Source organism: Carassius carassius, chromosome 36 (genome assembly GCF_963082965.1).
Source record: "Carassius carassius chromosome 36, fCarCar2.1, whole genome shotgun sequence".
NCBI classification, from domain to species: domain Eukaryota; kingdom Metazoa; phylum Chordata; class Actinopteri; order Cypriniformes; family Cyprinidae; genus Carassius; species Carassius carassius.
Window position 1 is genome coordinate 6191962 of NC_081790.1, and position 14640 is coordinate 6206601.

Genomic DNA, 14640 nt, shown 5'->3' on the forward strand with positions numbered 1-14640 from the left:
GGATTTATTTCATGTTCAAAGGAAAAGTAGTTTATGGGGCCTGAGCAATTCATTCAAACATTTAACGAAAAATATCCTTATTCCTCAATAACAAAATAGACCAATTTTAAATATTTAGCTAAATAAATAAAAATAAACTGAATTGACTAAAAAAAACTGTATGACTACTTAATGTGCCAATGCAGGAATATCATGTCGTGTTGAGAGCTTCAGTTTAATCCGTCTCTGCTCCAGTATGTGACCGCAAATACTGAAAGCCCTCTCCGATGGTGCGCTAGCTGGAATGCAAAGTACATGGCGTGTTACTTTGCTTAATCTCGGAAATTCGTCGTTTCCACCAGTGGAGGAAATCATCCGGTCTGTGTGCTTCTAATCCATCCAATTTGGCATTTAAATATATCGCTATTTCGGAATCGAATTACACGTCGCTGTCTACGGTATCATCCGCATCCTCCCATTCCGCAAAGTCTATTTTATTTTATTATAAATAAAGGTCTATTTGTTTCTAGTTATTGTGTTTTGTTACATATTTCCACTTTGCAGGAGTCCCGCAAATAATTTTATTTTCCCGCAACCTGTACACAGTAATATCTTGCCGCCCGCGTCCGCATTCACCTATCAAATATTGTCTCGCGCCGCACTCGGTGGGTGTGCAGGAGTGCAGGTCTCTAGCCGGGACCAACTATTAGCTGACACACCGTTGTCACTCTGTTTACCATTTTTTTAAGCACTTTAAGCTCTTGCTATTGTATTTTTGTTATTATCGTCAATATTTGAATTAAGTCTGTCTGTGGAGTTTCTCTCCAACATCCAAAAAAGGATTTTTTTTCCACTTTAACCCCTGTAAATGTGATTGATTGTTAGCCAACAAATTCATGAATATACAACAAAATACATTTACAAGCAGCTACAAGGAAGACAAATATAGATATTGTACTGCTATATGACCACTGTAGCAAGACATCAGTGTTCAGTAATTGTGTTCATTTTAAACTGGAATAACCTGGTTCACTAACTTACTGTGCCAAGGCCAAATTTCTGACAGCATTATACTTTGAGAGCGATCAGATGTTGCTTACATTCAGGGGCGTAACCATCTTTTCAAACGTGAGGGGGACAGAAATTACATATATATATAAAACATTACAATATAACATTTCTGTAATCTATATAGCCTACCAGTCAACAGTTTTTGAAGAGTAAGATTTTTAATGTTTTTATAGCAGTCTCATCTGCTCACCAAGCAGGGGCGATTCTAGGATTTATCATTTTAGGGGGGCTCAGCCCCCAATGAGGGTATCATGTAAAAAAAAAATTAGTTTATGCTCTAATGCTCATTATTAACTAGTTTCATTCATTCATCCAGTAACATGCATATGGCACAGTTTTATAATAACTGAGGTACCAAATGTGATGTTTTTAGGGGGGTTCGGGGGCATACTCCCCCGAGAAAATTTTGATTTCTCTGATCTACATATGTGCATTTTAAGATGTTTTGAAGGCCAAAAAAATTGGATGACAATAGTTTTACAACCATGTGCGGGCAGCTGTTTTTTTTCTCACCTCATCAGCATCACACTCTTTTTCTCTCGGTTTTTATCTTGCTCTGTCTTTTCCCTCGTAAAGCTGAGCTTTGACTGATATAGGCTTTTTATTTTTGTCTGTCAGTGAAGAAAGTAAACAGGGTCAACTGATAGGTTGATTTATGAATCATTTTCTCAGACAAAGCTACCAGGAAAGCTAGGTAACTAAGTCCATCAACAATGAAATATAAATTATTTTATTTTTTAAGCTTTTTAGCCTTTGTAATCAACAATACGGTTGGTTATTCACCAAGTCACCCCGTGAAAATCTATTTAATTTCAAATCATTTAACTAACCAGCTAAACGTGTATTAATGTAACTGTCTATTGGCAATATGATTAATCTGTTCTATATTTATTTTTATTTATTAAAAATAACAACATGAATTATCAATTTGCCACTTCTATAAATCAAGTACTTAAAAGAAAATCACAAATCCCTTTTACTCTTACTCTAATATATGTATGTACACTCCTCCTGATTCATTATTACTTAATACAAAACTATATTTATTAATACAAAACAAAAAAACTCCAAAATAATAATGATGTTCTCTCTCTGGGCCATCTAGTGCTTTCAGATAATGATGTGTGTCTTTAATCATTTCTGTGCATGGCAGCATAATGTAATGCCAAAATACAAAATAATATGTTTTAAAGTTTAAAAAGTAAATAAATAAAATAAATCATGATCGTTTTCTAAAGTATGTTTTCATGGGTGTTAATGGCTTCATTTTTGTAGGAATAAAAAACAACTATCACACTGTGTGACAGGGCTGAAGGTGAACGCAGCGAAACGTTTTGGTATTGGATGAGAAACCGAACCATCCCGTGTTGCTCCCGATGCTCCAGTAACATTACATTATGTAAACTGCAATGCATTTATGACAAAGAACTGCACCGATGCAGATGTAATATCATAGCAATCTATCAATAAATGCACTCACGACACACCTTGTGCTCTCTGATGTTCGCTCTGCTCGGGGCCTAGTGACGCCCCTGTCACCAAGCCTGCATTTATTTGATCCAAAGTACATCTAAAAAAAAAAGGTAATATTGTGAAATATTTTTACTATTTAAAATAACTTTTCTATTCGAATATATTTTACCATTTTTCCTGTGATCAAAGGTGAATTTTCAGCATCATTACTCCAGTTTTCTGTGTCACATCCTTCAGAAATCAAATCATTCTAATATGCTGATTACCAATATTTAAAACAGTTTGTGTACATTTTTTTCAGTGTACTTTGATGAATAGAAGGATCCAAAGATCAGCATTTATGTGAAATAAAAAGACTTTGCAACATTATACAGTGTATCATTCAAAATCTTAGAGTCAGCATAATTTATATTTTTTGGAAAAGAAATTATAGAAATTAATACTTTTATTTAGGAAGGATTCTTTAAATTGATCAAAAGTGATGATAAAGACATTATTTTACAAAATTATTATATTTCAGATAAATGCCGTTCTTCTGAACTTTCTATTCATCAAAGAAACCTGAAAAAAAAATCTACCCAGCTGTTTTCAACATTATCATTATTATTATTATATTTTTTTGAGTAGCAAATCAGAATATCAGAATTATTTCTGAAGGATCGTGTGACTGGAGTAATGATGGTAAAATAAATCAGCTTTGAAATCTCAATAAATTACATTTTGAAATATATTCAAATAGAAAACAGTTTTTTTAAATAGTCTAGTAAAAATATTTCACAATTTTACTGTTTAGCTGTACTTTTGATCAAATAAATACAGGCTTGGTGAACAGAAGAGACTTGACATGTAGTGGATATGCGCATTGATAATTGGCTTAGAAATCTATAACTACTGGACAATAACAAATAATAATGTTTTTTTTATATACTACAAACACTTTTTTCACATAAGTTATAATAGTTTCTATACTGTAATAAATGCTATGTCAATTAGCACTGCATTGTTCATATACTTTATCACCTGCTGGAGATGAGTTGAAAAACCATATATTGTTGCAGTCGTATGTTAAATGTCTTCGTGTTTCCAAAAGTGTCTGTTTTTCTGTGAAAACAACTGTTTTCATACAGCGATAGCTGGACGCTGTTGTCCATATTAGGAGTTTCCTGTTATGACTTTCAGCGCGAGAGCGCGCTCCAGCTTCGAGTATGAATGAAACACACATTGCAGGAGAGCTTAGCTCTCCGTGATGTTCATATCGCCTTCTGAAAATGTGCGGGGGACGAATTTCCATGATATTAAAAGTGTGGGGGACACGTCAAAACTTTGTGTACCACTTAGCAGCAAAAGACTAGATTTGCAGTTTATTTTTCGCGAAAACTGGCGTAAATGCAATATTACTCCGAAAAAAGGGCAGAGCAGGTGGTTCATAAAGTGTGGATAAATCAGCTATGTTGCTTTTCTCGACGATTAGCCCGGGTTGATGTTGATGTTTCAGGTTATGTTCTTGTTTTTTATATATATATATATATATATATATATATATATATATATATATATATATATATATATATATATATATATAATTAAAGATGTCTGTTTCGACATGCTCGTCTTGTGTAATGCGTGTTAAAAGTTTACTTCACTAGCAGACGTAAACTCATCTTCCCACCCCCCAACAATACGCGATTGGCTTAACAGTACTAATAAGCTTATTGATTGGCTGTTGCAGTAAGGCAATTAAATGAAAAGGTTTTCGCTCTACAGTAGTTATTTTTTTTATGAAACTTCATGTACGTGTTTGTGTTTAGTATGTCACATATGCATGATTTTTTTCGGCTTTCCCACATTTCTTTTTTTTTTTTTGTCTGTTCTGATTTGGTGGGCCAGCCGTCAGTTTAAGTGGGCCAGTGCCACCCTGGCCCTTATGTAGCCTCGCCCCTGATACAGACCAAAAGTTTGGAAACATTACTATTTTTAATGTTTTTGAAAGACGTTTCTTCTGCTCATCAAGCCTGCATTTATTTGATCAAAAATACAGAAAAAACGGTAATATTGTGATATATTATTACAATTTAAAATAATTGTTTTTACATTTATTATACTTTAAATTATAATTTATTTCTGTGATGCAAAGCTGAATTTTTAGGATCATTTTCACATGATCCTTTAAGAAATCATTCTAATATGATGATTCATTATCAAAGTTGGAAACAGTTCTGCTGCTTAATATTTTTTCAGAACGTGATACTTTTTTAGGATACTTTGATGAATAAAAAGTAGAAAAAAAAAGAAGCTATGTTTTTAAAATATAAATATTTTGTAATAACAATATATGCTACTGGTCAGTAATTTGGGGTCAGTAATTTTTTTTTCTTTCTTTTTTTTAAATAAAATCAATACTGTTATTCAGCAAGGATGTGTTAAATTGATAAAAAGTGATAGTAAAGAAAATATATTATTAGAATATATATTATTAGAATTTTTTTTATTTATTTTTTTAATAAATGCAGTTCTTTTAAACCTTTTATTCATCAAATATACTAGACAGCAGAACTGTTTCCAACACTCATAATAAATCAGAATATTAGAATGATTTCTAAATGATCATGTGATAGACCGGATGTTACATGTGACACTGAAGCCTGGAGTAATGATGCTGAAAATTCAGCTTTGCATCACAGGAATAAATTATTTTTTAAAGTATATTCAAATAGAAAACTATTATTTTAAGTTGTAATAATATTTCACAATATTACAGTTTTTTCTGTATTTTTGATCAAATAAATGCAGGCTTGATGAGCAGAAGAAACTTCTTTCAAAAACATTAAAAATAGTAACATTTTCTTTTTCTTTTTTTATATATATTTTTCTTACGATGACAGCTGAATTATCATCAACCTTACTCCAGTCTTCAGTGTCACATGATCCTTCAGATCACTCTAATAAGATTTGGTGCTCAAGAAACATTATCAATTTTAAAATAAGAAAATATTTTTGTGGAAAATACTTTTTTATGATTATTTGTTATATAAGAAGTATAAAATAACAGCATTTTTTTAAACATAAATATTTTGTAACATTTTAAATGGTTTTACAGTCCATGGTGAACAATATTTCTTTTTTAAATCTTACTTAACCAAAAAGTTTTGAATGGTAGCATATAATAATACTAATTTAATTTAATAATTTATGTATGCAAAAATGTAAACCTGTTTCTAAAGCTCTCTGCCTACTTCCTACATGGGAATTGCTTGTAGGAAAAGCCAATCAACTGAGATGTTTTGATGTAGATAAAATTCTAAATAAAATTATAAAAGGGATTTAATGTGTGATATATTTTAGAAAAATCTTTTAAAAACTCAAAACACAAATCATAATATGTTCTCCTTTCTGTTCACTCTGTTTCCTGGTTGTTCATGCAGGAGCGAGCGTTTGGCGAACTGGAGAAGAACAGTGATAAACAGCAGTTCAGTCAGTCCCAGAAACAGACGGAGGCTCCATCACACTTCCACCACCTGCTGTCAGCCCTTCACAGACACCTGCTGGCCCACTGCTACATCCACACAGGCGCTGAGGTACAACACTGACACATTTCCTGTTAAAACCCACTCCATATGATAGCTCCCACAGGCTGCCAGTTGCAGTGGTTATGCATTGTAGTTTTAAGAAATAAAATACTGTTTTGTGAGCATGTTTAGTCAAAAATTCTTGTTCCAGAACCCGGGGGCGGTCTGCATAATAAGTGTTTGCTTGTTGTATAGGATGACAGTAGTGTGGTGCTGCTCCATAAGCACCTGTGCCTGCTGCTGCCTTACGCAGCCGAGACCTTCAGGAGATCCACTATTCTGCTGGAGGAGAGCACACTGGACAAACACGTCATCGAGAAACTACACAGTGAGAACACACAATATGGGCCATCCATCCATCAAAATAACCATCCATAAATCCAGCCACCAGCCATTTTCAACCCACCCATCTGTGTATGCAGCCATCCATGCGTCAATGCAGTAATTCGCCCATGCATATCCCTATCAATCCATCAGTCCATCCATCTTTACATCATACATTCATTCATGTAGTTGTCCATTTTTCTGTCTATTTGTCCATCCATCAAACCAACCTTCTGACCAACCTATCCCTCCTTTTAAAGTACCCTTCTGTCCTTCCCTTGATCTACTGTATCCCTTTGTCTATTTATGTAGCCATCCATCCATCCATCCCCTATTCATCAGCCCATCTATTCATCTCTCCATCTATACCTTTGTCCATGTAGCCATCCATCCATCCATCTCTTCATCCCCATTCATCAGTTTATCATCTATCCCCATCTATCCATTCAAACATTATTAATAAATCCATCTATCATTCATCCATCCCCCTTCTGTCAATCTATTTATCCATCCATCCATACATCCTGCCATTCATAATCAGCCCATCCATCCATCCATCTAGTATTATCCATTTGACCAGCTATTTGCTCATCTATCCATCTCTCTGTTTATCAATCCCTCCATCCATTAAATAGTCTCCCATTCATTCATCCATCCATTTCTCCAAACATTTATTTATGCAGCCATCCATCCATTCATCCATTTATGTGGTTGTCCATTTGTCCAGCTATTTATCTATCCGTCCATCCATCTATCATTCCATCTAACCAGCGTTATTCACATGTCCATCCGTTCATTCCTCCATTCATCTGTTATTCCATCCATTTATCTTGCCTTCCATTCCTCCAATCCTGGTAGCCACCCTGTGATCCAGACCCAGTGTATTGAGTTATATGTTTCTCTGTAGCTGTGCTGTTTGGTTCGGTGGCGGGGAGTCTGCTGTGTCAGGTGATGTACTCTCTACTCCTGCTGCCATTGGCTGTGGTCAAACCCCTCCTTCCTCACCTGCTCACTCTGCTTGAACATCTCAATGAGCTCAACTGTTACCTGCCCAACACTGCTCACCTGGAGGACATGGAGCTGGAAGGAACCTCAGAAGGTAAGGTCCAGAATTATGTATTTCTGTCATTCTCAGAAAACATCTCGAATACCTTAATGCATTGTTTGAACGGTTCAAAAACAACTTAATCATTAAAAAATGACTGATCATCAAGATAGATACAGTACACAGGCCTACTTCTACTAGGCTAACCGAGACTTGTCATAGCACTTGCATATTATTTCCCTTTTTTTTGCTTTTGATTGCTTCTGTTGTTCTCATTTGAAAGTTGCTTTGGATAAAAGCGTCTGCTAAATGTCTAAATGTAAATGTACTTCCTATTGCAGAAGCATCTGAAACCTCTGAGCCAGTCACATTGCCAGAGTCAGAAGACTGGGCGTGGCTACTAGACCTGGAGAGGTCTGTAGCTCTTGCCATTGGCCGATGCCTGGGAGGTATGCTTCAGGGCCCACCCCCTTCCATCCAGGAGAAGGCCGCAGAGTTCTGGCTGTGTAACCCGCTCCTGAGAAACGGGCTGGAGATAGACTTTGAACAGCTGGGTAATGACCTGCCAACAGGAGGCAACAGCTTATTGTTTGTTGTGTGTTATGAACACACACATAAATACAGATAAATAAATACTCATCTGTGTATGTTATCCTATAGACTGGGCAATGGGTTGGCTGACTGAGGCCGTGTTCATGGGTTGTGGAGACGTAAGACTAGCCGAGCTGCGGCTGTCGGAAGAGAACACCACGTTCGTGGAACTCGCTCTTGGCTCCCTACGAGAACCTGCCAGTGCCCTCTGGAGGAAGATGAAGGAGTATGCAGCGAGTCGAGGTAAGAGATGGGCAGGATTTGTTTAAGTGTGTAAAATATGAAAAGAAGGTAAAAATATTGCAAGACATTTATTTACGTACTTTTTTGAAGCCAGATACTTAGATAAGTGGCTTTTGCACCCGAGGAACATTCTGATAGTTCCTATGACTATAGAATGAAACCGATCTGTCATTTGTAGCTGGAATGTGGATTCTACCTATACAAATCTATGCCTATATATATTGTAAGAATTACCTGATTTTATTTGCACCATAAGAACTGTGAACGATCATCATGTACCTGTCTAAGTACTGACCTTCACATCTGTGTTTTTACCCAGACTGGGACAATAGTGGATCAGTGGGAGACTCTCTGTTAGAGACGGCGTGTCGCTGTAGTTTGGCTGCTCTGCTCAAACATGCCGGCCTTCATGAAGCCTACTGGCAGGATAAGTAAGTGAGATCCACACCTCGGCCTCATTCTCTCTCTTCGTTTAGATCTCTTGAACACCTTTTGTCTTCCCACGTCTCCCTTCTGCCATAGTGTAATGAACTCTTTAATTAGTTGACCCAGATTAAATAAATATATGCTCTATTTAAAGAATGACTCTGTATGTGAATATTAAAGTGTCAGTGCCTGTCTCTCTCTGTACTGCGGGACATCTCACACGATAAATTCCTCAGCCATAATGACTCATTTGTAAGAGTGAGAGTTTAGTGAATATGAATTGACAGTCATGAATATCCAGATCAACCTTCTGTAGCAGCAGCTGGGATGAACCAATAGTTTAAACACTATGTGTGTGTGTGTGTGTGTGTGTGTGTGTGTGTGTGTGTGTTTGACTGCAGATATGAGCCCTGTGAGGTGCTGATTGAAATATATCAGGTGGTGTATAAAATCCGCAGCATTCTGCTGTCTTATAAAGAGAGCATAGGAAACACAACCAGCGTCCAGACAACTACCATCAAACAGGTAAAACACATCAATAAACAATATATACACTACTGTTTAAAAGTTTTGAATCTGAAGGATTTTTATTTATGCTCTTATGCGGTTTATAAAACGGTTTTAATATACTTTAAAAAAAGTTAAAATGCTTTAGTGTCACATGATCCTTCAGAAATCATTCTTATATGCTGATTTATTAATTTTGGAAACGGTTGTGGTGCTTAATTTTTTTTTGGAACTTGTGATTTTTTTTTTTAGAATTCTTTGATAAATAAAGAGTTAAAAAGAACAGCATTTATCTATTTATATTGAAATCAGTCAGTAGTTGTTGGCTCTTGTTTTGGAAAGAAATGTAATAATATTATCCAGAAAATCTATTCAAATATAAAGCCGATATTTTAAATGGTAATCTTTCAAAATATTGTTGCATTTTTATATTTAAATGTAGCCTTGGTGAGCATAAGAGACTCCTTGCTTTATTTACTATATTATGGCCTATGTTTTATGCACTCACACTTTAGAAACATGATAATAAACTTGGGTTTAAGTTTGAAACTATTTTTTGCTACACTTGACAAAATTACTTGTAATAAAATATTATATAATGACTTTCCCCACCTCCCAATTTCTTTATGCTGATTCACACTAACCAGGGACAAATTAACATTAACCAACATTATCACTGTTACTCTGTGTTTCAACATGTCCAGGCTTCATTGGGCTCTCAGAGTCCCAGTGAGGAGAGGCAGGAAGTGGGCAGTTCTGGAGAGCAGACAGGAAGAGACCCAGATCCTAGCAGCCAGACACCCCACACAGCCGAACACAACCAAGACGATCCCTTAGAGGAGGAAACGCCCAGCATCAGCAGTATGTACCTGCCGGGTAAACACGCTGCTTTCTGTGTTCTTCCTTCACAGAGCAAGTGTGTCCTTCTGTTGAAACATGAATCAGATGTTTCTTTGTCTCAGTATCTTAGCGTTGTTGTGTCTAACCCACTTTTTTGGGGCCCACAGTTCTGGGATTAAATACTAGAAATACATACTTTATTCTTTAATTGAATGATTCACTTAGTACACTTGTATTAAAATATATGTAAAAACATTGTCACACAGGACATTTGCAGTTTTTGATTTGTATTTTAATATGAACATGAAGTAGGATTTTGTCAGGACTTTGCCGTTTTGTCATTGTTCTAAATAGTCCAACTTTTAAAAAGACGTCTTGAGATACTTATATCTTATGCATAAACATTTAAGATTGCATGTAATCAATAGATTTAGCATGGTCAGTGTAATTTTAATATCAGTTTATACACTTTATACACTTATGTTTTTTATATTTTGAATTTGATTAAAATTTTATATATTCAGGTTTAATTAATAATTTTTTTAAAATTATGTATTATACATTAAAAAATAAATAAATAAATATATATATATATCGTTTTTTGAGTTAAATTCTTTAATTATTTTGGTGCTTAAATGTATTTTGCCAAGGAAACAGTTCTTATTATTTAAAATTTTTATATTTTATTTCAAGTAATAAAAATGTTTTAATGATTTAAGTTTTAATTAACTGTAGTGTTTGACCGATATATCAGCCAATATTTGGCATTTTTCTAATATGCAAGAGTATTATAACGATTGCTTCTATATTATTAGTAATAGAAAGGCAAACATAATATTTTCTCGTTTGCCACCAGCATTAAGCAAATACGCATTTATTTCATTTAAACAAATCTTTGAATGACTAATGAATATTTAATTCCACAAACCGTGCAAACTGTGAGATCCTGTGAAGTGTGAATGTTTTTTTTTGTTTTTTTTATCCATCATGATCGCGTGTTCTCTGTGTGACGATCGGCCCATGTTAATTGAATGCTTTAAACTTTAAACGTTATTTCAAATTATGCTGCGCTTATGTCATTTTCACTGTGTGCTGTAAGTAAAATGAGTGTTACCTTGACTTTAATTTGAGAAATAATATTCCCAATGCACACAAACTTCCCAGAATACTGAGTGCCCTGTTAGTTACAGTGGTTACATCCTTTTTAATTATATTTTAGTTAAATATTTATTTATTTGCGAAAAATACTTTGTCATCTAAAGTATATTTATTTTACACATTTAGTTTTTTAATCCATTGTCAAATGATTTAAAATTTCTTAAATATGAATAAAATAATTATATATAATATATATATATATATTTATATATATATTTATATATATATATATATATATATTAGAGCTGCAACTAACGATTATTTTTTTGATTAGTCGACTACTCTAACGATTATTTTTATTACAATAAATAATTAATCTAATGTTCTTTTTTGTGATTAGCTAATGAATCCTTTGGATAACTTTACAAAAAAATACTTCTAATATAATATTTCAACCTTTATTCATTTTCAACCAATGTGGTCGAAGTTTTTACAGTATACAAAAATAAAGAGGCAAAGAAAATTATTTTACTATGGTAAATATGAGTTTACGATAGCGTTTATAATTAAACCACAGTAGCCACAAATTTACAGTTGTCTGAGACGTCATGAAATGTTCTTTAGCATCACAAACCATAAAATGTAGTCAGGGTTCTGCTATGGTTTAGTATGGTTTCCAGAGATCTGGAGCTGATTCGGGGTAGCTCAGTGGTTTGTGACTGTTGTCTCGCGGCGCGCTGTCTTTTAAGGGGCCGTTCACATATTCACAAGTTCGTTATTTCCAATGTAGGCACGTGGGAATGCGTGCTCATAATGGAAGCGACGCGGTCGCGACGCGCACGTGAAAACAGGCGCGTTCGCACCGCATCGAGTTAAAAACATCTCAACTTTTCAGAATGCCGCAAGCGCACCGCGGGTCGTGTGACAAGAACTAACCAATCAGTTTTATCCTTTCCCGTAACAACGTTGAAAGCTCAGCTAAGATGAGGGAACAGCTGATCATAGCTGTATATGGATTGCCATTTTGAAATAAATTTAGTAGCGCAGCTACTGCAAGCGATTTCCATTTATTCCATTAGTGCTGCAAATCCATTTATCCTTTGCTAAAGTTTCCGCGTCTTCATGGAGAGTGCACGTCATGGTTGCTTAGCAACGGCAGACGCCCCAGGGGCGCAACTGCCCGAGCGCTTTGGAAAGAAGGAGAAAGCGGTGCGACTAGCATTTTACACACGTTTTTAGGTGCGATATGTGAACGCTAGGGCTGCACGATGTGTCGTTTAAGCATCAATATCGCGATGTACGAATCCACGATAGTCACATCGCAGGATGTGCGATGTAGGTTGTCGTAGTTGATCTGTTATTTATTAACTGTACGGGCCAGCTGCTCCCCGGGCCTTGACGAATGTGATTCGCGGATTAATTGCACAGTTTAACCATCATAGAGTGAAAGTTTTGACAGGGCAGAGAAAGAGAGCGCGCACGAGAGAGAGCGCGAGAGAGACAGAGGGAGAGAGAGAGAGAGAGAGAGAGAGAGAGAGAGAGAGAGAGAGAGAGAGACTGTCTTCAAACAACACGAGCGCTGTCTTGCTCTCTCTCCCTCGCGCATATTAATCAATTGACACGATAGTGTCGATATTTAAATAATTTAAAATGAGAATGTTAGTGTGCTCACCCCATTTTTGTTTGTAAAAAAAATTTGATTAGATTTCATATCGCAATATATATCGCAGAAAAATAAAATATCGCAATGTCATTTTTTTCCAATATCGTGCAGCCCTAGTGAACGCCCCTAACGCGTGTTTCGAAAGCAGCGCCAACACAGACTTACTTTATTTTTTATTTTATCCTTACTTCAGCCGCTACGGGTGATCATACCAATAACTTGTGATCTTTACAAGAATATCAGAATCATGCAATGAGCAAGTCTGCGTTTATTAGACACTTAATAATATCACATCAGTTTGTGATTTTAGAATCGCCGAAACTGCTGCGGTCGTTCCATCACATCTGCAGCAGAGACCTGAACCAGGAAGTTGGTCACCAGATCACACCCTAACACTGGAGGATGTTTTCCTCTGAGGTGCTCGTGCATCACATTTGTGCTGCCGTGGTACACCATATCGGTTTTGCAAAGGGAACAAAAGGGCCATTTTATTTGGCCTCTGTTTAAAGTATTCCCATTCTTTTGATAACAGTGGTCTCTGTTTTTTTGATAGAATGCAACTTTCTCCATTCCCAGTTTGCCATTACGCGAGATGTAACAGTGTGATGCGTCGACGCATTTCACGCACGTCAATGTTTTTTTGTAGTGGACGTAATCGATGACGTCGACGCGTCGTTGCAGCACTAATATATATATATATATATATATATATATATATATATATATACATACACACACAAACACACACACATATCGGCTGCTTTCCAAGATATCGGCATCAGCTGCAAAAAAAACAGTATCGCTCGACCACTAATTAACAGTACAAGTCCTGATTATTTTTGGTGTTGTATTGTGTAATTGTGATCTATTTGTTTGTGTCCTCCACCCCGCAGAGGTGCTGCAGTGTTTCCTGGCCACCCGTGAGGCCATGCAGCTCCAACAGAACGAGACTGTGTACGAGTCGTCTGGCACTAGCACGTTACCCAGCAGCACTGAAAGCCCTGGGACGCCAGACAGGGAGCCCCCCCAGCGTCCCTGGGACCACCACAGCATAAGCGACCAGGGCTTGTCCTTCCCAGCAGCCTGCCACCTGCTGGTCTCACGCTGCCTTTTCCTGCTGCTGGGTGTCCGAGCTGCTTGGCAGGAGGAGAGTGTGTCGTCACAGACGCCCAGTGAGAGCAGCTTGGCCAGGTTTGTGTTGTTTGCGATTACAAAACATTTGCATGTGCAGGTGTGAACAAATCTGAAAGTGATATATCTCTTTCACTACATAGATCTCCACCATACTGTGAGGCATTAGGATCAAAGATGGAGTTACACTCATCTTCTGAGAGAAGATTCAGTGAGAGAGAGGTATTTATGTTTCTTATGTTTCCCCCTAGTTTAATATCAGGGAATTCATTTTTTGATTTTGTTATTTGTAATCTGTTTTGTCACAGACAGCAGATGAATCTAAAAGCTACTCTGGGTCATTCAAAAATAAAATTGGTGAGTGGTGTATGAAGTAGCATATTATTTTGTAATAAGTCTGATCTCGTATGTCAGATCTCGCACATATTGGATCTATTGCATGTTTCATCTCTTACATGACTGATATCGCCTATAGTACATCTATAGTTTGTAATTTCTCATGTGTTTAATCTTGCATATATTATCAAACATTATCTTTAACCATCACATCTTTAATCTTTTAATGTTGCATGTCAGATATTTAACATCTGATCTTTCACATGTCTGATATCAACTGTCTGATCTCACGTTTCTAATATTTATTGTCATCTCACATCTCATTTAACTTAACTGATGTGTTACAT

General features: G+C 36.1%; 1 protein-coding gene across 5 annotated transcripts in view; it reads left to right on the plus strand.

The window, feature by feature from the left end:
- The window catches only part of LOC132116998 (probable E3 ubiquitin-protein ligase HERC1), a 74755-nt gene that overhangs the window by 20601 nt on the left and 39514 nt on the right, over positions 1–14640 (plus strand). For 4 of the 5 annotated variants that reach the window (XM_059525967.1, XM_059525970.1, XM_059525968.1 and 1 more), the window contains exons 15-25: positions 5946–6098; positions 6285–6417; positions 7321–7512; positions 7800–8012; positions 8119–8292; positions 8612–8723; positions 9120–9243; positions 9930–10101; positions 13720–14017; positions 14101–14179; positions 14266–14314. In XM_059525967.1, coding sequence (XP_059381950.1) covers positions 5946–6098; positions 6285–6417; positions 7321–7512; positions 7800–8012; positions 8119–8292; positions 8612–8723; positions 9120–9243; positions 9930–10101; positions 13720–14017; positions 14101–14179; positions 14266–14314 — 1699 coding nt within the window. The remainder of the gene's footprint in view (positions 1–5945; positions 6099–6284; positions 6418–7320; positions 7513–7799; positions 8013–8118; positions 8293–8611; positions 8724–9119; positions 9244–9929; positions 10102–13719; positions 14018–14100; positions 14180–14265; positions 14315–14640) is intronic. The other variant, XM_059525969.1, reaches the window with a different exon arrangement.